Raw genomic sequence first — 26,155 nt, forward strand, 5'->3', positions numbered from 1 at the left:
TTTTAGTATTTTTGAAAGGAAAAAAATTATATTCTAAGAAAATATAATATTAAAATGTAAAAGTCTAAACCAACATACTTACATTAAAAAAAATTGTTAAAAAAATATAAGAGGTAAATGCACTCAATCAGATTGTAAAAAAATACTTTCTAAATATTGTAAAGTTAAAAATCTTAGATTAATAATTTGATAAACAAAATTTAAAAATGATTAATTCAAACATATAGAAATAAAAAATTTTAATCATTAATTAAAGTAAAAAATCTAAAAAGTATCACGATAGTCTACCGACAAGTACTAAGACAAATATAACAAACAAAAACGGAGAGAGATTTATATTTGAAGAAAATTGCTCGCATATTCCATTTGCCAGATGGGCAAAGCTGAGGTAAATGTGAACCAACTTGTGTAGTTTTCGGGGATCTGCTTACTACAGCATTTTGTGGTAAAGAAGTTTTTATCCCTTTCTGTCTGTTGTGGTGTTGTATTTTGGTTTTCTTAGAGAAATGCAGTCATTTGTGCCTCCGCGTATGTATGGAAACAGGATGTTCAGTATTGGACTGGAAGTCTTCAATTCAGAAGGGATGTCTAACACCGTTGGTAAGGTATGCAATTTCTGGCTCATGAGTTTCATTTTCATCCCCTCCATCCCTCAAATTCCGTGTGATATGAGGATTAGTGTTGGTTTTAGGGTTTCCAGTCAACTGCATTGATTTTTTGCAGTGTTCAGTTCGTGTGACCGGTTTGGTGGTTTTGGATTAAAATTGCACAGTGGTGCCAAATAGGCTAAACGATAATGGTGTGAGGATTTAATTTGAGCTGATGGTTGTTTCACCGTTTGTAAGATTTGTTTACATTTTGGAATTCAGCTGTAAAGTTAACTCTTTTGAGTTTGTGTGCGAGTTTTTCTATATTTTAATTTTTAGTAAACTAGGGTTTAAGGATCAATGGTTTCATTGTTTCAATTTTCTATAGAGATTGATGCGTTTTATTATTGGTGTTTTGCGGGTAGGTGTTTTTGTAAACTTGAATTTGTGGTTAAGTCAGAAGCTCATTTGGTTTTTGATTTTAAGATTCAGTTGATTCCTATGGCACATGGGTCATGCCATCCTACTCTTGGTTAGGTAGATTGATGTTGTTAAGGGCTCATTAAGGTTTTGTGAGTTTACAAGATATGGGGCTTCCATGGGGGATCGATAGGGCATAATCCCAAGATAAATGTTTAGTGTTGAATGAAATCGGGTCAATTACCGAATCTAATCAGGTGCAACTTGCCAGGCGCAAGTCCACAATTACTTCGACTGGGAAGCCAAGTTCAAGTCTTGAGTGACTTTGACTTGCGAGGGAATAAGCTGGATGGTTGTCATGTAGAGGGTACTCACATATAGGAGATAAAAAGCCCATTATCCCTAGAAACATTTTGAGTATTGAAATTTAACAAAACAGTGTATTCAACTCTAGCTTCAACTTACTAGGTGCAAGTTGGCTGACTTCAATTGAGATGCCAAGTGCAACTCTGGATTGACTTTGATTTGTCATCGAGTCTTATCTTGATGGTTTCCATGCAAGGGGACCTTATTGATAGAAGGCAAAATAAATTTCCTTTGCATCCTTTTGTACCTTGTTAAAAGTGAATATGAGATTTGTGATCATGTACTTCTTTGAGCATGCTGTAAAGATATGCAATCAAGTTGTCATGTGCACAATAGCTAACTGTTTAGTTTCTAGGCATGGAATGGGCAAATATTGGGTCTTTAAATCTTGATGCTTAGTATTTCTTCTCAGTTAAGACCTATGAGCTGTCATTTGCCAAAGCTATATAATTTTTTTGATTAAATGGAATTGTAATGAGTGAACACAATGAGATTCTTATTTAATCTTTATGTTTTTGGGAATATAAGTGGTAAATGATAGTCAAGGGATCTGCATTGTGAGAACTGAGAAGTAGCCACTTTTATAAGTACAAGATGTAATTTCGTATATGTAGCTTGATTTAGTGATTGGCATCTAAAGCATCTTCTCTGGAGTAGTTGTGGCATTTATTTTGATAAAGTGATCATCAAGTTCTGTTTTTGTATGGAGTTACTGTTAACCACCAGTTTCATTTTGTTAGATGCAAGGCAATTAGGATATTGTTGGTCAACACCCACCAGATTGAATGTTGATAGACACAACGTCAAAATTCCCAATTTCTCCTATGTCTCCTTTAATAGTACATTGGTCTTTGATCCGCCATCAACAATTGTATTGGTGAGGATTGTACCTAGTGTACTTGTTTCCACTATTACAAGATGCCTTCTGTTGTTCACTGCTAGCAATATTGTTCTTGTTGAAGAGCCAACCGGAATCTCCATGTGGGTTGTTGCCATACAAATAGATACATTTGTAGTGCTTGTGATGCCCGCACTCAGTCTTGACATAGTCTCAAGAAGGTCTTTGATCTTTATTGGCACTTTGGTCTGTAGCACTTGTCTTAGGACATTCTGCTTGAACTCCGTATGTAGCAAAGTACTGGTAGTGTCATTTGTTTCGCTTTGCTCCTCCATCATTTTCTTCTCAACATGGGCTTTATTTGCCTACAACCTCTTCTTTTCCGTATGAGGGTACACCATTTTCAGGCAGTTCACATCCTTGTGGTCCTTGGGATAACACTATTTGCACAAATACTCCTCCTTTGACTAATCTTGAGCAAAGTATCCCCATTCATTATAGTCCCGACATTGAATTATTGGTCGGCCTATGGCGTTGTACCATATCCAACTACAATTGTTTTTATTGTTTTACTACCTCTTTGGTTATTCTCGTAGTCACTGAACAATGCAGTTTCATTGGTCGACTATTACATGCCACTGCTACTGCAAAGAGTAATTGTGCATTTCAGGACTTTATATTATATGGGTAGTCTTTGGTGGAGTGTCCCAATACTTGACAAATGTCATAAAATGCCTTTCTAGGATATGTGCCATTTTTGTAACCTTCCTTGCAATCTGCGCACCACATTCCCCTTTGCTCTTGCTAGTACTCTTCATGGCCTTGATTCCTGTCATCATTTGGTGTATGTCCTTCTGTAATGCTTGCACCTTTGTGATTGCTACTTGATCACCACTCCTCCCTTTTGAAGAGTCATCATCATCTGACCGATTCTTCTTTTTCCATGACGTCTTGTTTTCACTTTCAATATTTATGGTCTAATTCTAAGCATCCTCATATGACATCATGGGAGCAACTTTCATCTTCTTTCTCATGTAGGATCTCAATCTCTCTACGGACCAGTGTTTCTTCAATCATTCTCTGGTTGATTCTCCATTTTCTCGACTAGCTCCTTGAGCTATGGATTGTATGTTCTCACAATTTCATGATTGCTTTGCTTCATACTGTAGATCTTTGCTACAATCTCATAATCATTCTGAAGCATTTTGAATTGTACCTTGAATACATTCTTCAAGTCAAACCATGTGCCCGCCTTGGTTTTGTCTACTTTAGAGAACCAATCTATTACCACCTTTCATAGTGTTGTGGGAAATTGTATGGCCACTTATCTTGGCTGGTTTCCCCATTGGCCAACCATATTGTTTTGCACATCCTACAATGCCACATGAGATCCTCTGCTTCATCCCCCTTGAACTTAGGCAACTTTAGATTTTTTGACTTATGACCACTCTGTGTACTTGGTTTGATTGGTATTGTTCCTAAGTTCAGTGCACCAAATAGGCTTGAAAAAATTGTTTTGACTACGACACCTTGGCATGCTCCTGAAATTCTCAGTTGCACTTGTATCCTCTACGTGTTCATCTTTGATGTGCTCCTGGCCTTTGATTGCCTTGACTCCCTTTGGTACGGGGTCTCTAGTTCCACTCCTCGACAGTCCCTAGTGTCTTGTGATGTGAGGGTTAGGTCTCTTAGAGGGTGTCAGGTATTTTCTTAAAGAGTGTCAAGTATTTTCGATCAATTCAAATACTATGTCTCCTTCAACCAATCCCCCGCTGGTATACCCTTCGACAGTTTGGTCCACTACATCCCCCTCGACATTCTCTTGGTCCTCTTTAGGAAGCTCCTCTGTGTTCTTGCAATTCCCTTGAATTAATTCTTCTATAATTCTTTATAGCTGTCGTCTCCTCTTGGCTTGCTCTTCCAACCTTAGTGCTCTTTGAAGAGCTTCATACTTGTCCTCTTGTCACTTTAGAATATGCTTCCTATCTTTGTTCAAAGTCAGTGGCGTCAGCTATGTCCTTCATATGGATTGGGGATGCATTGTTGTCAATGACTCATCATGCTCCTCTTCCCTTTAGGTCTTCTCCTTGTATTGCTATAATATCTCTTGACCTTGATTGTCCTGATTTTCTTCTTCTCGCAGGCTATGGAGGGCAATGAAGTGTTGTGCCAAAAGAATTGGCGAGCGATACATAAGATGATCCATTGGTGGATTAGCTTGAGTGTATCCCAAACCACATTCTCAAGAACTCCTTTGTGTTCCATCTCCCTTTAGACGTAAGGCTTGATAAATGCCTTCAGTATATTTGCACAATCCTCTGTCTGTGCTCTTTCCCCTTTGAATTCTTTGTCACTGGTGACTTGTTTGCTTGTTTTTTGGCCCATTATAGGGTTCTCACCATGGCGTATGTCTACCATCTCCTCAAGTAGTTTGTTCTCCCAGATTTGTTCAAGGAATAATGCTAAATGTTTACCCTATAGTGTGAGTGTTCAAAACATAACAAAATGCAAGTAAAATGTAATAGTACATATATGCACAATGTATAGAGAACTCACACACATGAATATATATCTATATATATATATATATGTATGTATGTATGTATGTATATAATGTATCTCCAAAACAACCACAACAATATTACCAACCATGTTTCTAACACCTCTCGAAGTAAGTAAAATGCTATATATAAGTGTGTCGATTAGTTGCAAGTGCCAGCTGTGAGCAACCATTGGCCAACTACCGACCCCTCAACAACAACTAACAACTATTAATTATCCCGACAGCATCCTTTAGAACTAGGAGTAACTTCTACAAATTTGAAACTCATCTTAAACATGCTAACAATATACTGATACATGAAATACAACTTAAAGTATAAATGTCTCTTAAATCTTTATATGGCTTCTTGTAATCATGCTAACATTAGAGTTTAACCCAAAACATTGCATTATCCTCGAGGGATTTATTTGCCTACTCTCCATAAGAAATGGCATCAAAAAGGGCAACGACTTGGAAAATTCCACCCCAAGCTATTAGGTACGATCAACAATTGGGTTGTTGTATGGGACTTGGACAACATAAATTGCATATAAAAATAAATTTTATGGCCTGTAAATGTAAATTGCAAACAACACATTAAAATTAAAATTTAGGAATTTTAACCACAAAACGTCAACACAAGGAATGGTGCAACCAACATGAGGTGTACGACCAGCAAATAAACTTCTCAATTCACCCTCAATTAAGTTTAACAAACTCTGCAAAATCTTTACAAATGACTGTGAAATCCGCAACACAAAATTGGTACTTCGATTTGACTTAGAATGGGGAGTGTTGAAATGAAATTGTACAATCCAACTTGAGATTATCTTTCAAATCCAAAACTAGAAATCAAATGAGGATTTTCATTATCCCTTAAGATACCTTTTGTATCATTAAATAACTAGTGTGTACAAGCCCATATTTAGATTATTCGAAGGAGCTACTATGTCAAGCTGTTCTTTTGGTCGTTTCTAAATCTTAAACAACTTTAGTGAAATGGTAATGAGTAACTTAATAAGTCATCTAAGTTGTGGAAAGCATTGCAATGATTTTAGAATCCAATTGTGACCACACCATGATAAAACTAAAGTAGTTGGATGATGACTGGTGACAACTCGATGTCTTACTAAAAATAGATATGCTCTCCAACAAGTCTGGAGCACACACGAGGAGTCAAAAAACACTTTTGGAAGTGTTGTTATGATTCTCATTACGAATTGGATTCATTGCAACAAAGAAAAACCCTTAAATACCTAACATGTGTCCTCGAAGAACTTTGGAGTCTTTGTCCCCTTATTGATTAACCTATAGGAACTTCGGAATAGGCAAAGTGTCACCAAATTGATTTGGCTTGAGATGGTGAATTACAAAATTTGAAATGTAATTTTCGGGAAGGGTGAGTTTATTTCTTTGAAAAGCTGGGTGAATTACAAAATCTGAAATATAATTGTAGGGAAGGGTGACTTTATTTCTTTGAAAAGGTGGATGGAAGCAGTCATCCATCTTTGTGCAAATTTGCTTGTGTTAGTACTAGCACAAGGAAGACAAAGTTTGCAATGACATTGGACATGGGGTAACAATCTTGGCATGTGGACCAAAGTTGCAAATTAAAAAAGGACTCTATCAACACTTCAAGTATAGATGAGACATAAACGCACTAATCTTTGGACTATGATTTTTCCATAAGGGTTCACAAAGTATAAGCTTATAAGATTTGGTATTCTTGAACTACTAATATCATGTATGAGTTTGTGTCTAAAACATATGAGGAAAATTAAAAAATATGTCTCTCCTTGATGTGGTTTTCATCATAAATAAAGGTCTAAAGGGGGTTGGGGGAAGTGAGAGAACCTGTAAAATTATCTAGTTTGGGCGAATTGGCACACCTCATCAATAGTTTTCTTAAAAACACTTGAAAGCTGAAACCTACTATAGTCGAGAAAAATTAGGTTGAGACAGCTCACCACTATATGGGAATTGTTTACCTTTCGAAACCAAAAGTATCCATTTAAATAACTTTTGTAAGTACATTGGTCATTTTATGCTCTTTCTTGTGCGTCAGTTGATGTTTTTATTTTGTTTGGGATGTGTATAACTTCTCTCCGTTGATAAACACTTAAGAGTTAACACCAGCATAATGGATAGTAATCAACATTGTCCGGTGTAATGTCCCCATTTTAGCAGTTGACCAAGTGTGTGTGCGTTAGCCTTGTTCTACATGGTCCCGAGGGCTAACGAAGGGTTTAATGGGATCTTGGAGTGTTTTGGCCTAGTCATTTCCAGTTTGGGCCAAAACGAAGTTGATTTACTCAGTTTCAGGCATACTTACTATTTTTAGTAAGTCGGCAGGACACAGTGCAGGTCAATTTTGGTGATTGGATTCGATACTCCTCGGTGAGAGCTTTCCGATGAGCTATCACTCGCATTATTCGGAGTCCGATTACTAATACATTTTAATGCCTGAAGTTTTATTAAAGTAACGTCTAATTTAATTGTAAAATATTAAAGTGTTACTTTAATATTTATTTTATGGTGATGTGTACTCAAAGGAGACATAAGGGGTATTTTAATATATGTTTTATATTACACATCTTTTATCCCACATTGCCCATATGAGTTGAGCGGACCCGTGGGAATAGAATAAAAGGAAGCATTTGTGGCTTCATTAGACAGGTTGAATATGAGAAGAAATTGGTGTGTGAGTTGCAGCTTTGTTCTTGGCATTTGAGGACGTCTATCCTCTCTTGTAACATTCTAGACGTCATTCCCTTGGGGTTTGGCCTTTGGAATTCTTTCTTATTGGCTTCATTATCAGGCAGTTTAGTTGCATTTCCGGCTACAGGCAGATTTGATATTTTGCTCATATCTTCTTCACTACTTGTCCGACGCTTATGCCGCTTGGAGGGAATGGTATTATGAAGGTAGTGGACTGATTGGAGGACAAAGTATTGTAGCAGCAAGTTTGTAAGCATGGGCTGGAGTATTATGACAATATTGCTGAAGTAATTAGTGAGTTGATAAATCTGCCATGTATTTGGTTTTATGAATTCTGAAAATAACATTTTATTAGCAGCAGTTCATTTCCACTTTGCATATTATTGTAGTTCCTTTCTTGTTTATGTTGTATGATACCAATTCCATGCACGAAACACAACAAACAAATAAACGTTTGATTTCCAGAATTATAAGGGGTTTTAAGAAGTTGAATGCAAACTGTTTGACATAATTCCTTTCAGCAATTTGGTTTAGTTTTTTGGGACATCCAAGGGTGTCCATTACAGTGGTATCAGAGCTATAAGTCCTGCCATCCTGTGGAGGTCTTATAGGAAATTTGGAACAGCCGGATAGAGGGAAAAAGTAAGTAAAAAACACAGGCTAAGCATTTATGTTTGAGCATGCGACAGGGGTCTTATAATTTCCGCGATACCAGAGCAAGACAAAATAGGATTTCAGACTTGCAAAGCAAACAGTCTAGTACATCCGTGCAGGGGGACATTGAATTCAACCATACAGACACAGAGGAGATATTCTGTGATCAGGACAATAATATGGGTGATCGAGATGACAGGAATACAGGATTAGGCGGAGGCAGAAATGCTGGTCCAGATCAGGAGGAGGTACTGTTCCGACAGTTACTGGATACATTAGAGCAGGGGCAGCGTATGCAGCAGGAGCAGAATAGGCGAATGGACATGATGTTGCAGCTCATGGCTAGACAGATGGGTGTCAATATTAATCCAGGTGATGCCAACAACAGAAACAATAACAACGGGGGAAACAATAACCATGAAGGCCAAGGCAACAACAATGGTCCTGAGAATAACATTAATGGTAATAATGGACACGGCAACAATGGGAATGAGGCTGATAACTTTAGACACGTTGCACGCCCAGCACGGACTGCGAGCTCGAGACCTCTTCTACCCACTTTTCCACCCAGAGATCCGGTTCATCTAGTAAACGAACCGCAGATTACCGAGTTACAGGATCAGTTCAGGAGGGACTGGGAGGCTAGTGGACCAGAGTTTCAGGCGGATATTTCTCTTAGAGATTATATGGACTTGAGGATGAGACACATGCCTAAAGCAGGAGGGAGGAATCAAAACTTTGAGCTGAGGAAGAAAGTTGGAAAACTTTCTTTACCTTATTATGATGCTTCAGGGAAGATGACTGCACGAGCTTGGGTGCAGAAGGTAGATACATACTTGCAGCTAAATCCTATGCTTGAAGAGGAGGCTATCAAGTATGCGGCTATGCACTTGGATGGCATTGCACATGAATGGTGGCATCATGGCATGGTGACTTTGGGGCATAATCAGATTACATCCTATGAGGAATTCACTGAAACATTGATTGGGAGATTTGACACTAAGGATCCTGAGTTACATTTCAAGGAGCTAGCACAGTTAAAACAGTCAGGTTCTGTGGATGCTTACATTGCCGAGTTTCAGCGCTTGTCTGTACTTGTTACTGATATCTCTTCTAGGAGATTGGTGGTGTTATTTTGTGATGGTCTTGCTGATCTATTACGAGGTTGGGTGAAGGGACATGATCCACTCACGTTAGCTGAAGCAACTAAAAAGGCACGAGATTTAGCCCCTTCGGTATACAAAGGAAAAAACCATTCAACAGATTCTTCCTACCGCAAGGACAAAGACAAAAAATCATTTCAGAAAGAGTATAGCAAACCCAAAGAAGGATCAAAAGGACTAGACAATGAAACCTTGAATGAACTTCGAAAGAAGAAGCTGTGCTTCCATTGTAGAGAGCCTTGGGACTTATCTCATAAATGTTCTCTCAAGGCTAAGGCAAATCAAATGGAGTATTTTTCAGCAGAAGAGTCAGAGTCAGAAGGGGAGGATCAGCACTCTGATTCAGATGAGGGTAACACTATAGAGGAGAGCAACATTCCTAAGGATGATAGATCGTTGGCACGCTTGACAGGGGCCCAAAAGGCAATCACATTTAAGGTCAGGGGTACTATCCAGGGGCAGAAAGTGATATCTCTTATTGACACTGGGGCTACACATAACTTCATAGATGCACAGTTGGTAGCCAGGAGAGGGTTACAGACAGAGGAGCATGATGGGTTTAGAGTCATGGTGGCTAACGGTGATAAGTTATTATGCACTCGGAAGATATCTAATCTTCGCATCAGGTTTGGAGATGGCTACGAGTTGGAGGATGAGTTCTATGTTGTGGACATGGGAGATTATGATGTCATCCTCGGCATGACATGGATGGCTTCACTAGTTGAGTTCACACTCAATCTAGCGAAATTGGAGATGAGATTCCAGCATGAGGGGAGAACTGTGGTACTTAGAGGGCTTTTAGATGGAGGTTGCAGAATAGTGTCCTTGAGGAGAATGCAGAGACTTTTTCGTCATGATGACATAGAGTGGGCGGCAGAGTGCCACATTATGCCAACTTCACCAGAGCCACAAGAAAAGAGTCATCCACTAGATGTCCAGAAGATACTCGATAGACACGCTAAAGTATTTAGCGATATTCCTCATGGGGTTCCTCCTGACAGAGGGATGGAACATGTTATTGAGCTCGAGGAAGGAGCCAAACCAGTTATGATTACTCCCTATCGTCATCCTAAGAAACACAAGGATGAGATAGAGAAGGCGATTAAGGATTTGTTGGAGATGGGGCATATCAGGCCCAGTAAGAGCCCTTTTGCTTCAGCAGTAGTATTGGTAAAGAAGAAGGATGGGACGATGCGCATGTGCATCGATTACAGGGCACTGAATAAGAAAACAATTAAAAACAGGTATCCCATTCCTAGGATTGATGAGCTGATTGATGAGTTGCATGGGGCATGCTTCTTCACCAAAATTGAGTTGCGATCCGGATACCATCAGATCAGGATGAGAGCAAAGGACATTGAGAAAACAGCCTTCCGATGTCACTATGGCCACTTTGAGTTCATGGTTATGCCATTTGGTCTAACCAATGCACCTGCTACATTTCAAAGTTGTATGAACCAGGTATTCAGGAAGCAGCTGAGGAGATTTGTCTTGATCTTCTTTGATGACATCTTGGTCTTCAGTAAGACTTGGGAGGAGCACTTACATCATCTAGAGGAGGTGTTATCTATTCTGGAGAGAGAGTCATTATATGCCAAGGAATCTAAATGTGAGTTTGGCATGACTGAGCTCCTTTACCTGGGGCATATCATTAGTGCAGATGGCGTTCGGGTTGATCCCGAAAAGATTAGAGCTATTGTAGAATGGCCTACTCCCACAAACCTTACACAGCTTAAGGGATTCTTTGGTTTATGTGGTTTTTATAGGAGGTTTGTTAAGGGATTCTCACAGATTGCTACACCCTTGACAGATCTTACCAGGAAAGGAGCCTTCGTGTGGACAGGGGCAGCACAGAGGTGTTTTGAGCATTTCAAGCAGGTAATGTCTTCATGTCCAGTTCTAGCTCTACCGGATTTCACGAAGCCTTTTGAGCTTCATTGTGATGCATTTGGTGATGGGATTGGAGCAGTATTGATGCAGAAGAAGCATCCCATTGCATTCGAGAGTAGGAAGCTCCGAGGAGTTGAGAAAAGTTATTCTGTCTATGACCGGGAGATGTTGGCCATAATGCATGCATTGGCCAAATTTCGATCATATTTGGTAGGTGGACGTTTTGTGATCAAGACTGATCACAACAGTATTAAATACTTCATGAGCCAGCGTGATCTTAATGACCGGCAACAAAAATGGGTGACTAAATTGCAGGCTTATGACTTTGACATAGAGTTTGTCAAAGGTAAGAAAAATGTGGTGGCTGATGCCTTATCTCGGAGACCTCACTTATGTGCTCTGGCAGAGATTTCAGGAGATTGGAGAGATCGGATTATAGCAGAGTATGTCGGAGATGCTTGGGCTTCTGGATTGATTTCAGGTACCATACAGGATGATCGCTATGAGGTGATAGATGGATTGATCAGAGTTCAGGACAGGGTTTATTAGATTCCATCATCACATTTGAGAGAGGCGATACTGAAGGCATTTCATGATGCACCCACAGCTGGACATCCGGGGGTCTTCAAGACCTACAGGCAGATCCGAGAGCGGTTTTCATGGAAAGGGCTCAAGGATGATGTTCAGAGGTATGTCAGGGAGTGTGTGGTTTGTCAACAGAATAAGGGAGAACACACATTTCCTGCAGGTTTATTACAACCCTTGCCCATTCCTGATAGGAAATGGGAAAGTATTTCGATGGACTTCATCACTGGTTTACCACGAGTGCAGGGAAGGGATTGCATCTATGTGGTGGTGGACCGCTTGACGAAGTTTGCTCACTTCTTTGCTATTCCGTCCACTTACACAACAGCACAGGTGGCAGATCTTTTCTTTAAAGAGATATTCAGGTTACATGGGCTGCCCAGATTCATTGTCAGCGACTGGGATAGTAAGTTTATGAGTGTTTTTTGGCAAGAGTTGTTTAGGTTGTGTGGTACAGATCTTACACCTAGCATTAGTTATCATCCGCAAACAGATGGGCAAACAGAGATTGTGAATAAATGGGCGGAAGGATATTTGAGGAACTATGTAACTACACAACAAAAGGCTTGGATCAGATGGTTGCATATGGGAGAGTATTGTTATAACACCACTTATCATATGTCCATCAAGATGACTCCTTTCATGGCACTCTATGGTTATGAAGCACCTAGCTTCATGGATTTAGTTTTGGGGGATAGTAGAGTGCCCAAAGCCAAAAACTTATTGCAGGATAGTTAGGACATCCTGAAAGTGCTCAAAGAGAATATACAACAGGCCCAGAATCAACAGAAATTGTATGCTGATCAGCACCGAATAGAGCGCAGCTTCGAGGTAGGGGATATGGTTTACTTGAGGCTACAACCATATAGACAGTCATCGCTCAAGAAGAGTGGAGCTGAAAAGTTGAAACCTAGATTTTATGGTCCCTACAGGGTGATTCGTAAAGTGGGCAAAGTCGCCTATGAGCTTGAGCTTCTAGAGGGCAATCGAGTGCACAATGTGTTTCATGTGTCTAGGCTTAAGAAAGCCATTGGTCAGAGTGTAGTGCCTTCTGCAGATTTACCCCCTTTGGATGAGGAGGGGAAGCTTGTGTTAGTCCCTGAGGCTATTCTGGATACCAGAGAGAGGAAGCTTAGAAACAGGATAGTGAAGGAGTATTTGGTCAGATGGAAAGACCTGCCGGAGGAAGATTCTACATGGGAGACTGAGCAGGTTATTCAGCAGGCTGGACTGAGATTGCTTGAGGACAAGCAATTTCAAGGGGGGCGGACTGTAATGTCCCCATTTTAGTAGTTGACCAAGTGTGTGTGCGTTAGCCTTGTTCTACATGGTCCCGAGGGCTAACGAAGGGTTTAATGGGATCTTGGAGTGTTTTGGCCTAGTCATTTCCAGTTTGGGCCAAAACGAAGTTGATTTATTCAGTTTCAGGCATACTTACTATTTTTAGTAAGTCGGCAGGACACAGTGCAGGTCAATTTTGGTGATTGGATTCGATACTCCTCGGTGAGAGCTTTCCGATGAGCTATCACTCGCATTATTCGGAGTCCGATTACTAATACATTTTAATGCCTGAAGTTTTATTAAAGTAACGTTTAATTTAATTGTAAAATATTAAAGTGTTACTTTAATATTTATTTTATGGTGATGTGTACTCAAAGGAGACATAAGGGGTATTTTAATATATGTTTTATATTACACATCTTTTATCCCACATTGCCCATATGAGTTGAGCGGACCCGTGGGAATAGAATAAAAGGAAGCATTTGTGGCTTCATTAGACAGGTTGAATATGAGAAGAAATTGGTGTGTGAGTTGCAGCTTTGTTCTTGGCATTTGAGGACGTCTATCCTCTCTTGTAACATTTTAGACGTCATTCCCTTGGGGTTTGGCCTTTGGAATTCTTTTTTATTGGCTTCATTATCAGGCAGTTTAGTTGCATTTCCGGCTACAGGCAGATTTGATATTTTGCTCATATCTTCTTCACTACTTGTCCGACGCTTATGCCGCTTGGAGGGAATGGTATTATGAAGGTAGTGGACTGATTGGAGGACAAAGTATTGTAGCAGCAAGTTTGTAAGCATGGGCTGGAGTATTATGACAATATTGCTGAAGTAATTAGTGAGTTGATAAATCTGCCATGTATTTGGTTTTATGAATTCTGAAAATAACATTTTATTAGCAGCAGTTCATTTCCACTTTGCATATTATTGTAGTTTCTTTCTTGTTTATGTTGTATGATACCAATTCCATGCACGAAACACAACAAACAAATAAATGTTTGATTTCCAGAATTATAAGGGGTTTTAAGAAGTTGAATGCAAACTGTTTGACATAATTCCTTTCAGCAATTTGGTTTAGTTTTTTGGGACATCCAAGGTTGTCCATTACATCTGGGTACTGAGTTGAGGAATGGATTGTGCTGCAATACATCCCATCATCTTCCTTGGGCTTTCTAAAGACTGAAGGAAATGAGATTTAATGTCTCAAACTGCCCAGTAAATGCTTCCTTTATGAGGTGGTACTCCTTCAGTATATGTTTAGTTGCAAATGTACTACATTGCAGAATATTGAAAATTGAGTGTTGCATTCTTCTGGGCTTCAGTACTCATGAGATCATTGCCTGTACCATTTTGACTGCTTCAGAAATTTGCTCAAAATGCATATTTTATCATTTCTTGGATCAATTGTGAAAGTCGTATGGATGTTCCAGTTGAGGCTCTTCAATTATACAGGCATGGTCCCTGAATTTCTGCAAATTTTTTATTTTTTTTGCTCAAGAAACGGCCTAAGCCTTTAGATTATATTTTATTAATGAAAAGATATTTTACAATCCTACGTTCAAATGGGCGAATTTCTGCAAATTTACCATAATAGATAGGAAGCCTCTTTGACTTACTTGCAAACATTCAAGTAATTTCTTTTGTAAGTGCAAAAATAAACATTTAGAAATTAAAAATACTTTAAATTTTCCAAGAAATGGGTGAGTGGTGGATATGCTATTTTCTATGCAAAATATGAGGGGTAAAATAATAAGTTTATGCAAAAATGTTAAGTAGAAAGTTAGATACAAAGGATACTTGGATGAATAGTGAGGTATTTTTGATTTTATTTATAATCATGTCTGCAAATGGGGTGTTAAAAATACAATTTTTAAGGGGGAGTGGGGAGGGATGTGATTACGATTTATTTTATTACACCATGAATGCAAGTCTCTGTCCATGTTTTATCAAGTGAATCCCCTGGGCCTAATGTCAGATTGCCTTCTTACAAAATGTCCTCCATTATTATTACAGCATAACCTTATTATATTTCTGCTAGGGTTAGGGGTTGGCTTGTTACAGTGGGGGGTTTTGAATGCAGTTCATGATCATATAATGTCAACAGGAGAATGTGAATGTGTTTAGTGATTGTACATATGCCTCCTTCACGTGTCAGCTAGAGTTATGGGCTGTCTTACTGCAGTGAGAGTATTTAAAACTGGGTTATGTTATTAAGATGACAACCACACCTCATGACTGCTAGAAACATGGGCTGTCTTATCTCAGGGAGAGAATTTGAAGCCAGGTCATGCTCTTAGAGTTTTCTGGATGACCCCCATTCCTCTACAGTTTACACTACAATCTCAGCATACGTTAGGGCCCGTTTGGTTGCTGGAATGTGATTCGAGAATTGGCATTCAGAAACCTTGATTTGGGATTCTGGAACTTGAAATCCAGATTACTGTTTTGAGGATTTGATTTGGGACCGTTTGGTTCACCAAGAATTCATTATGAGAATACATATTTCACCTGTTTGGTTACACATTTCTGGAATTGAAATACCGACTAGAATAAGCCTCGCTGTCTCAAACGACACCCGCTCTGCCACCATCACCAATCTCCCTCTCACTTGAACTTCATAATGCTGTACAAAGATCGAATGAATTTTAACCAGAATAACAATATCCACACCTATTTAGAGCATCCTCTAGCAGGATTCATTCTCTCGTACCAAATCCTCAGAATCACAAGCACATAATCCAGATAAATGTAGCATAAATAAGACAAAAATGAATCCAAAACCAAAGATTATACACCAAGAAATATCATGCCGACCACGTGACGACAGTAATCATGCTGATGACAAATCTTTAGCAAGGTCTTCAAAAACTTATATTGCAGTATGTTTACAGAGCAAAAAGGCAAATGTATGAGCATTTCTGAGGCTGTATCGTATATACCACAGTCGAATCAGCGTGGCATTGCATCACCAATGTAGCAGAGGAATCCATGAGAACAAATTTTTAACCAAAGAAAATGAAGGGGAAAACGTTTGGCAAAGATAAAATTGAGTGCAAATGGTTGAGCGCCAAAAAAAATTTAGGTCTGCCGGACATAAAAAAAAGTTTCTTTTGTATTAATTTGCAATGCTCATTTTTTCCAAAATTGGAATTAAAACAGGTATTCGAGTAATACCAACTATTTGGAAGGAAGACCGAATCCTCGAATTGGGGGATAAATGAGGATACGGAATTCTAATTTTCTTGTATTCCAATTCTCATTTCGTTGACCCAAACAATGGATTGCGATTTTTTTAGAATTCGCAATTCTAATACCTGTTGATATCCACGAACCAAACGGACCCTTAGAGTTATGGGCTTCCTTGTTCTTATAGGATTCACACTGGGGTCACACTCTAACTGATGTTACTCATTATCACTATACCATAACTAATTGAATAAAAGTTCTCTTGCATTGTAAAATCATTTTGCTTCTTCACAAGGCTTGGGGCTTTCTTTATTCTCTAGCATAAAACAGCTAACCCTTTACTATGTAGAGAACATGTTTATTGGCTTAGAAGTAAACTAAGTCTTTGTTTTTTTGTCGTTAGACTACTTCCTTTTGTTATTAGCTTGTGTGGCAAAAAGTGGTTGAGGTTATGCGCCACCTTTGAAGCATTTTGGTTCGAGCTTGGACAACATGTTTGTGTGATTATGCTTTGTTTATTTGTGGTTATTGACTGCTTTATTGCAGTGTGGATATGTTGAACCTTGGTCATACAGTTTGTACCTTATATCAAAACCCTACAGGCCCTTGGCGTGGCTGAATCATATTTTTTAATAATATTCATGCTTTAGCTTTACTGGGAAAAAGAGATAAACTTTTTGATTATATGTATCTTTTCATTAAAGTAAATTTTGCATTAGTATCTGTTTCTCATTAAATTTTTTGGATTGATGTGTCTGAAAGTTTGAATATTGTGATTGTAGTATTTATCCAAAGATATTTGAGGAATAATGGCGGCAACTCCAGTTCCCCCACCAGGGGGAATGATGATGGGAATGGAAGGAATGCAGCCTCCTCCTCCTCCTGGCACTGATATGACTGGCATCTGCTTCAGAGATCAGATTTGGCTCAATGCTGTTCCCCTTGATCGGAATTTTGTCTTTGATTATTTTGCACTTTCTCCCTTCTACGATTGGACATGCAACAATGAACAGCTGCGTAGGCGCTCAATTCATCCGCTTGACATGTCTCATCTATCGTATGTAAACTTTACCTTCTTTTGGAAACTTTTACATTAAATGCATGGTAGATATAAGGATTGCTTCAATGCTAATCTTGATTGATTTTCAAGGAGTCAGTGTGTGATATTATGTATAATTTTATGATATTTAGTACCCTAATGTAATGCTGAGATGAAATCCTGACCGAGTCACAACCTTATATGCATATGTTTTCAAATTAGTGTGAGTGCTAACTTTTCAAGTTTATTTGCAGATATTGGATCAGAAAAACAACAAAAATATAGAAAATATGACGACCCATAGGAAGCATACAAATATCATAAATTTGTATGCTGCTTAAAAATTTCCATTATTCTTAACAGAAATTAAGCTAATCAGTAAAGCCACAGTTCTTAAAAGCCCTAGTTGGATGAAGGGATGATGAGCAACAAAGAATTCTGGATGACATCCTGCTAGTGAAAGATTTTAATTTACCACCATTACTTTCAGGGTTACATTGAGACTCATCTGTGGGCCCAGCATGGCATCCTGGTTTCCTGCAATGACTTTGGGTTGAGGGGATAGAGATGAGACATCCCCTTTCTGCATCCTCTAACTAGTGAAAAAATTGGGATCTTCCCAAACTTCTAGATTTTCTGGGGAACATCTCTTGTTTTCTTTTTTCCGAGGACATCTTGCTAACCTCAAAACTAGTCTGCTGGTATGTGTCTGCTGAAATGGTGGTTTCTTTCAGGTTTGGTATGGCTGGATTCAGCCATACAACGTATATGTTTTTAAAAATATTTAAAAATAACAACATAAATATATTGAAACTAAATATATTAACAATAAATTCATAAATATAAAATAGAGTGAAATTACACAGATAATCTATAGTCATATATGATAATGTAACATACCAATTATATAATCCTAAATAAATAAGAAAAATAAAATTTCTGTAACAAGGAAAGCAAAAATACTTTAACACCAAATCATCATAACTGCATTCCATTTCCTATGAGCATGATTAAGAAGTATCAATAACTAAAGGTAGTTACCAACTAACTTCATATGAATCTGATTATAACCAATTTATCTTGTTACTATAACAGTAACAGTAATAAGATAGCTAGTTTCATCTTCTGAGTAATACCACAATCTTAGTATGCCTTTCTCATTAGGTTTTACTCCTTCACCTTTCTCCCATTCTTCGTCCTCTGCTTTTGAATCCGATGTTAACTCAGTTGGAAATATAAGAGGAGTAATTGAGAGGGGAGGGGTGAATGAGTTACCACAAAAATAAAACCCAGATCCCTTAGATGTCAATACAAATCAAAACCAAACTCTGTTGAAACTGAAAATACTGCTGTAACTCAGTTAGCATTGAATCACTCAGTAAACACTAAGAATCTTTGTTACTCGACAATTACTGAAATAAATGCTTCTTAAGATATTTAATGTTATTAACCACAATTAACTTAGTTGCAGAAACAAAAAACAAATAACATGAACACATATGACACCAGGATTTAACGTGGAAACCCAATTAGGGAAAAACTTGCAATTGCAACTAGTTACTATTTTTCACTCTTCTGAAGTGTGCCCTGTTAGGAGCCAACCCTGTTAAAGGTTACAAAATACACTGTTAGGTGTGACTTTGTTAAAGGATTTAATCACCTTGTTAGGAGTGGCCTTGTTAGAGGTCTTTAGACACTTCAATCTAGAAATGCCACTTTGTTAGAGGATTTGGCAAATAGTTGTTAAGCTAACTCTGTTAAGAGATTTGGTACACTGCTACAATTATTAGAGAGTAACAATGATACGACTTGATTGCTGATGCAACTATATTGCTGATTTCAGATCTTTGTTCTGGCTTGTATACTTGATCCTCCTTGATCAGATGAAATTTTGCAGCTCGGTCAACTCAGGATACCCTGCTATCCTTCCAATTCGCTTCCTTGATTATCTTTTCAATCCCATGCTTCTCTCATTTAATCCCACAACTTGACCTTATACTTATATCTTTTGCCTAGTCAAGTTGGCTTGAATACACTTACAAATATTCAATATTCATCCCTTAAGTTGGCTATACTTAACAAATAAATTCATCAAACTAAATATGCTGATTCAGGAAAATTCTTTGTTAGCCGGTCCAACTCGATCAACACTAAGTTAGAAAAGACTTTCTTCAGACTTTCTTTGTTAACCGTGTGAATTTGGCTAACACTGCATCCTGAACTGAATTCTTGTGGTAACTGAGTGAGCTTGGTTAACACTGGTTCCGTGCCAACTTCTCTTTGGTGCTTGAGTGAACTCAGCAGACATTGTCTTCCTACAAAGTTCCTTTGGTGCTTGAGTGAACTCGACAGATACTGTCTTCGAACATGATTATTTCTGGAATGCTCAGTAGACATTGGAAATTGTCTTCATCGCCCGAGTGATCTTGGCAGACACTGACTAGTAAAGATGTGACATTTTGTGTAACATCAAAGACATATACAATTGAACAATTGTTATCAACAATTTTCCTCTTTGGCATTGATGGCAACACAACATGTCATTATACAATAAAATTTTAGAGCAAAATAAGAATAAGGATAATATTGTTAGTTTCATTCTGATTCTCATCCATGAGAACTCCCTCTATTAGTGTAAACTCCCTCTGACATCAATCTCTCCCTTTTGAATGATTTTTTGATTATTTTGATTACAATTTCTCCCTCTTTTAGCAAACTTTCCTTCTTTACTCTTCATCTGACTTGACAACAAACTCTCCTGTTATGCCAAAAGCATAAACAACCACAAAATTTCTTGATATTGACAACAAACTCTCCCTCTCTGACATCTCATGCCAAAGATAGCATTCAATGGACTTCCTATGTACTTGATGTACTAATTCATATGCAATCTGTCCTTTACAATGCTGCATCAACTTGACTGATCTTCAACATGCTTAGTTGATGCATCACTAAAATCTGACTAGTGAGCTTCAGATAGGGGAATGACCCCTAGTTTACCTCTTAGATACAAAAATGCATCCTTAGGTAATGTTTTGGTGAATATGTCTGTAATCTATTCTTTTGTATTCACATATTCCAATCTTACCTCCTTATCTTGCACCAATTCTCTTAGGAAATGATACTTAATTGCAGTGTGCTTGGTTTTGGTATGCATCACAGGATTCTTGGAAATGTTAATTGCACTAGTGTTATCACAGAAAACAAGAACTGGATCCTTGATATCTTCCTTCATACCTGTCAACAGTTGTTTGAACCAAAGAATATTTGAACAATTGACTGCTGCAACAACATATTTTGCTTCTGTTGTTGACTGAGAGATACAATTTTGCTTCTTGCTTGTCCAAGATACTAGCCTCTTTCCAAGAAAGAATGCTCCACGACTGGTGCTCTTTCTATCATTAATGCCTCCTGCCTAATCAGCATCAGTGAATGCTTTCAATTCAAAGTTGCCTCCTTTCTTACACAGCAAACCATAATCTTCAGTACCTTTTAGATACCTTATGATTCTTTTGATTGCCATCATATGATTTTCTTTTGGATTACTAGAGAATTTTGCCACCATTCCAACTACTAATGCTATATTAGGTCTTGTATGCACCACATATTGAAGTTTTCCAATCATTGATTTGTATGTAGTTTGATCTACCTCTTTTCAATCATCTTTAGAAAGCTTATGTCCAGTAGACATAGGTGTTCCAATTGGTCTAGCATCATTCATTGCAAACTTCTTTAGTATCTCCTTGATGGATTTTGATTGAGTAATATAGATACCATCCTTCTTTTGTTGAATTTGCAAGCCAACAAAGAATTTGATCTCTCCAAACATAGACATTTCAAATTCCTTACTCATTTCCTCATAAAAAGATTTGCACAAATCAACATTTCCAATAAACAATGTATCATCCATAAAGATTTCTACCAACACAATCCTCTTATTTGGTCCTTCTTTGATGTATAGGTTGCTATTGTCATTAGTTCTTTGAAAACCAATCTTTATGAGATACTTGTGTAATCTCTCATACCAGGCTCCGGGAGCTTGTTTGAGACCATACAAAACTTTGTGTAGTCTGCAAACCATGTCCAAAACCTTCTGGTTGCTCAATGTAGACTTTTTCTTCTAAGATTCCATTCAGGAATGCTGATTTCACATCCATTTGATACACTTCGAATCCTTTGTGTGCTGCATATGCAAGGAGTGTTCTAACACCTTCAAGTCTAGCAACAGGAGCAAATGTTTCTCCATAGTCAATACTTTCCTCTTGAGCATAGCCCTTGCAAACTAGCCTTGCCTTATTTCTTGAAACTTCTCAATTCTCATTCAACTTATTTTTGAACACTCATTTTGTGCCAATTACATTCTTATCCTTGGGTCTAGGAACAAGAGTCCAAGTCTTATTCCTTTCAATCTGATCAATTTCTTCATTCATTTCTTCAATCCAACTTTCATTCTTTAATGCATCTTTTACAGATCTAGGTTCAAATTCAGTAAGCAAACATGTACCTTTTAATTTGTTCTTTGTCATTGTACCAATTGACCGATCTCCAATGATTTGCTTGGGTGCATGATGCCTTCTAACATATCCAACAAGTCTGGGCTCCTTTCTGAAATCACTAGGTTCACCATGATCTTTTGAATCATGTTCGGGTCCCATTGTCTGTGACTCGGTTTCCTCTTGTTGAATTTGGGTCCTTCTAATTGTGACTCAAGTTTCACTTGCTGCAACTCGGGTTGAACTAGAGATTTTGGGGACTTAGGTGGTGAAGGCTGCTGATTGCCACTTGCTTGAACATTAGGTACAATATTAGGTTCTTAGTAAAGAAAGTTTTTGTAGTCTTCAGGTTCCTTATTGCTTTGTTCTTTACTCTTTTCTGCAAACTCATCAATCTTCACATGTGCACTTTCTATAACTTGATGAGTAGACAGATTCAGATATTTATATGTTTTGCTCTTATTGAAATATCCCAGAAATATGCCTTCATCACTTTTCACATCATATTTTCCTTTTCTAGACTCCTTCAGAATATAACATTTACTGCCAAATACCTTGAAGGAACACACATTAGGTTTATAACCATACCATAATTCAAAAGATGTTTGATTTGAATCTTCATCAACTGAACTTAGTTTAAGGTATGAACTGCAGTGTTGATTGCTTTCTTCCAGTATTTGATACCAACATTCTTCTCTATCATCAGGGTCCTTGTACAATCCATGATTGATCTATTCCTTCTTTCAACAATGCCATTCTGTTGAGGTGTGCTAGGTGCAGGCACATGTCTTTTGATTCCTCTTTCATTGTAGAATTTATTGAATTCATTAGAAATGAAGTCTTCTTCTCTACCTAATCTTAAACATTTCAGTTTCTTTCCTGTTTCTTTCTCCACTCTAGCTAGATATGATTTGAACTTTTGAAAAACTTCTGATTTATCCTTTCAAATACATAACAATTATCATTCTTGAATAATCACTCCAATGTAGAGGTAGCACGAGTACAAGAGTGATGCCATGCCTCCCACCACAAATGCCAAATCACTCTAGAATATTGACATTAAAAGAGATGAGAGTTGCACTCCTCATCTTAAAAATAGAGAACACAGATTGAAGGGCCATGGAAGCCTCTCTTACCTTAATTTTGCTAGGTGAGACACTTATCTTGAGGTAATGACCATAAAAAGAAATTACATTATCACCAAGAATATTATTCCAAACCTTCTTCTGCCAAGGTATACCAGCCTATCCATAGAGGTTCCTATTCAACTCCAGGTAGCTTGAGGCGATAAAGAATCTACCTATAGGATCAGGACCCCAGGCAAGATATCCCTCTCTTTAAGAGAACTACAAAATCTACTCGCTAGGATCTTAACAAGCTGTTGCCGATCTTCGATATTAGCCCCACTTGGCCTCTCTTGAGGATCCTTAGAACAAACCACCTCCAATTGACCCATGATCTTAACAGTCTTAGAATCTTCAATCTTGTTCCACCTAGCTTTTGACAAAGTATTACAAAGAGCCAGAAGATGAGGAAATTCAAGTACAATAGGGGATGACCATCGCAAGAATCAAGCAAAAAAGTGAGTTACAAATCCAAAATAAACCTTTATCAACTTAGCTGCTTGCTTGAGTTTATTCCAAATCCTTGAGACCTTACCAGCTAGGCAATATCTAGGAAGATTTGACCCTGCTGCCTCATAAGATACTCGTAAGAATTCTAGTCTAGTCTTGATCTTGATAAGTACACCATTGACAATATAATATGGCAGCTAACACTTGACCATTCTGACTAGTTGACTTGAGACCTAGACCACCCCACTTTGGCCTATAAACAAAATCCCACTCAATCAGGCTCCACTTCAAGGAGAGGAAATTATCAACCACAAAAATCGGTGAGAAAGTGCATCAAACTCTCTGCCAAAGCTAGTAGGAGCTGTTGGCAGTGGGCCAGCATCCCTTGCAGGGTTCGCGACATTGCTTCACCACCTCCTGTGGTTCTATAAGACTATTGGTTGTATCAGGCATTAATAGATTGATCTTTTGGTGCAATGGCAACCCTGTCCTTTCTAACAATTGGTATCAGAGCTTGGTCACAAGTTTGAATCCCGCAGGCCACAATGAGTGACGCTGGGAGGGGAATTGTTGGCAGTGGGCCAGCGTCCCTTGCAGGGTTCGCGACATGGCTTAACTGCTTCCTATGGTTCTATACGACTATTGGTTGTATCGGGCATTAATAGGTTGATCTTTTGGTGCAACGACAATCCTATCCTTTCTAACAGGAGCCACCTTGTTATATGCCAAATATGGAAGTCTTTTCCCACGAGTAATGGAAGTATTTATGTACTAGATATGAAGGTGCTTACATTCTAGACATGGAGGTTCTCATAAGTCAAATATGGAAGTAGTGTTAACATAGAAACTACTTACTATCAGAGGAATAACATAAATAGCAATCTTAGAGAGGGAACACACAACAATAGTAAAATATCACTTTATTGAATGTACCACAGGATAATTACTGATATTCCTAATATTACCACTCCTCCCAAGTTACCAACAATCCGTACATATAGCACTCGAGTTGGTTAGGGAAACCAATTGTTGTGACTCTTTGGTACATCAATTATCATAACAAATCTATTTCATTTACTGATGACTTCATTACTAGCCTACATTATCGTCCCCAAAAAAGTAGTTGTTTGGTCCAAAAAGTGAAACAAGCTAGTGTGCTACTCGGATGAGTGAGAAGACATCTTTGAAGTGGTGGATGTGGACGCTCGTGCAAGCTATTGTTGAAGGAGCTTCAAGTCCCTCTTTGCTTTTAGTTGTTTGGCTGGTGTAGTCTGTAAGAGTCTCAGTGGATCCATCTTATCCTCTGCCGAGGCTAGATTTTTTGCATGCATGGCTTTTTCATGCTCTAGTTCAGCGTCCAACTTTTCCACCATTGTCTCCAAGATAACCCATACTCCTATCCTAGCCACTTCCCATGTTACCCTATGAAGTTCCATAAAAGTGGTCCTAAAAGTTTCCTCCATTTGTGAGAGGTTAGGCATCATGGTTGTCTGTCTACTGGATAATTGTATGGTCTCTGGGGTTCTCTTTCTCTCTATTTGTTCTTCCATGTTTTGGTTGGGCCATCGACATTGTGTGGAAGATCCTCCTAAACTCACCTAACAACCTTCCTTCATGAAGTGTAAGAGGGACTCTACTGTCAAGCTTATTACTTTCATATCTGCTACCTTTGCCTCTCTCATCATCTCATGTGTAACATGGGTCATGGTCTCTAGTTCAGCTAGGAATTACTGTGTACACTCCCCAAAGGGTTGTAGGCCCTCTATACTTGCCGCAACTCCACTTCCTTTTGCATGTTGATTCTCACTTTCTATTCCTACTGCTTCCAATTGGAGATCCATGTCTTGTTCTCCAATTAATGTTGGGTAGGTTGGTGGTATATCCTCTACTTCCATATGATATTTGGGGAGTAGGGTGCCAGCCTCATTCTCTGTGTGCGTTGCAGTGTCACATTCCTTCTTGGTAGATGGAGCAGCCATGGTTTTTGGAGTAATGATCTTTGAAGGGATTGATGGTGCAGGAGTGGGAATGGTTAGAGTGGCTTGGGTTGGAGGTATTTCTGTGGGCGTGACCATGAGCGCAATGGGCTCTGCTATCTCCACCCCTTACGAAGTAGTTATTTGTAGTTTTGATGTCCACTTGCATGTGGAATCTATTCTGTAGGTACCAAATGTGCTATAGCTGAGAGCTAAGATGGTGTTAACTCTATCCTTTTCGCCCCCAATTTGGAAGGGATGGCCTGTTACCAATCCTTTTCTTGTCCATCGTGGATGCCTCACCTATCCTGCTAACTATACAAGTTCTATCATTTATGCTGATTGCTCCCATACCCTTTTTGTCTTTTCCTATGCCAATCCTATTATCCATATGACTAGCATCCGTATGTCTGATGTTCGTACGCCTGATGCCTATACAGACGATGCTCGTATGAGTGTCTTCAGTATGAGTAGGGGTCGTACAGTCAGGGGCCGTACATGTGCTTGTACATGTAGTGTTAGTCTCTGGTTTGTCCCTAGAAGAGGCTTTTCCACAACCTCTACAATTTCTACGTCTTGTAATGTGTCTTTGCTGTTGTTCCTTTTTGTGTACGTGGGTATAGTATGGAATTCCCCCCGTCCTCTGAGCTGGACTTGTGCGAACTGGAAGATGTATCTTTTCCAGTGGTCTCCTCTTCTTCTTTTTCCGTACTTCCTTCTTCCCTCGTGCTGTGGGTGCTTACATTCACGTTTTTCCTTCGCCTTTCCTTTCATGGCTCTCTATTTCCTCTTGCCATGGTATCCAAATGCAACTAGTAAAACATAGTCAGTTTGTAGGTTTCCA

General features: G+C 38.6%; 1 protein-coding gene across 1 annotated transcript in view; it reads left to right on the forward strand.

Annotated features, from left to right (window-relative positions):
* Positions 1-296: 296 nt before the first annotated feature.
* LOC149559085 (mediator of RNA polymerase II transcription subunit 6-like) overlaps positions 297-26,155 on the forward strand; it is a 119,494-nt gene continuing 93,635 nt past the window's right edge. Inside the window, exons 1-3 of the mRNA XM_089833047.1 lie at positions 297-445; positions 545-605; positions 17,012-17,286. Coding sequence (XP_089689173.1) covers positions 17,039-17,286 — 248 coding nt within the window. The 5' untranslated portion in view covers positions 297-445; positions 545-605; positions 17,012-17,038. The remainder of the gene's footprint in view (positions 446-544; positions 606-17,011; positions 17,287-26,155) is intronic.

This window comes from Cupressus sempervirens, chromosome 5 (genome assembly GCF_028749045.1).
Source record: "Cupressus sempervirens isolate cs-2001-9-10 chromosome 5, ASM2874904v1, whole genome shotgun sequence".
NCBI classification, from domain to species: domain Eukaryota; kingdom Viridiplantae; phylum Streptophyta; class Pinopsida; order Cupressales; family Cupressaceae; genus Cupressus; species Cupressus sempervirens.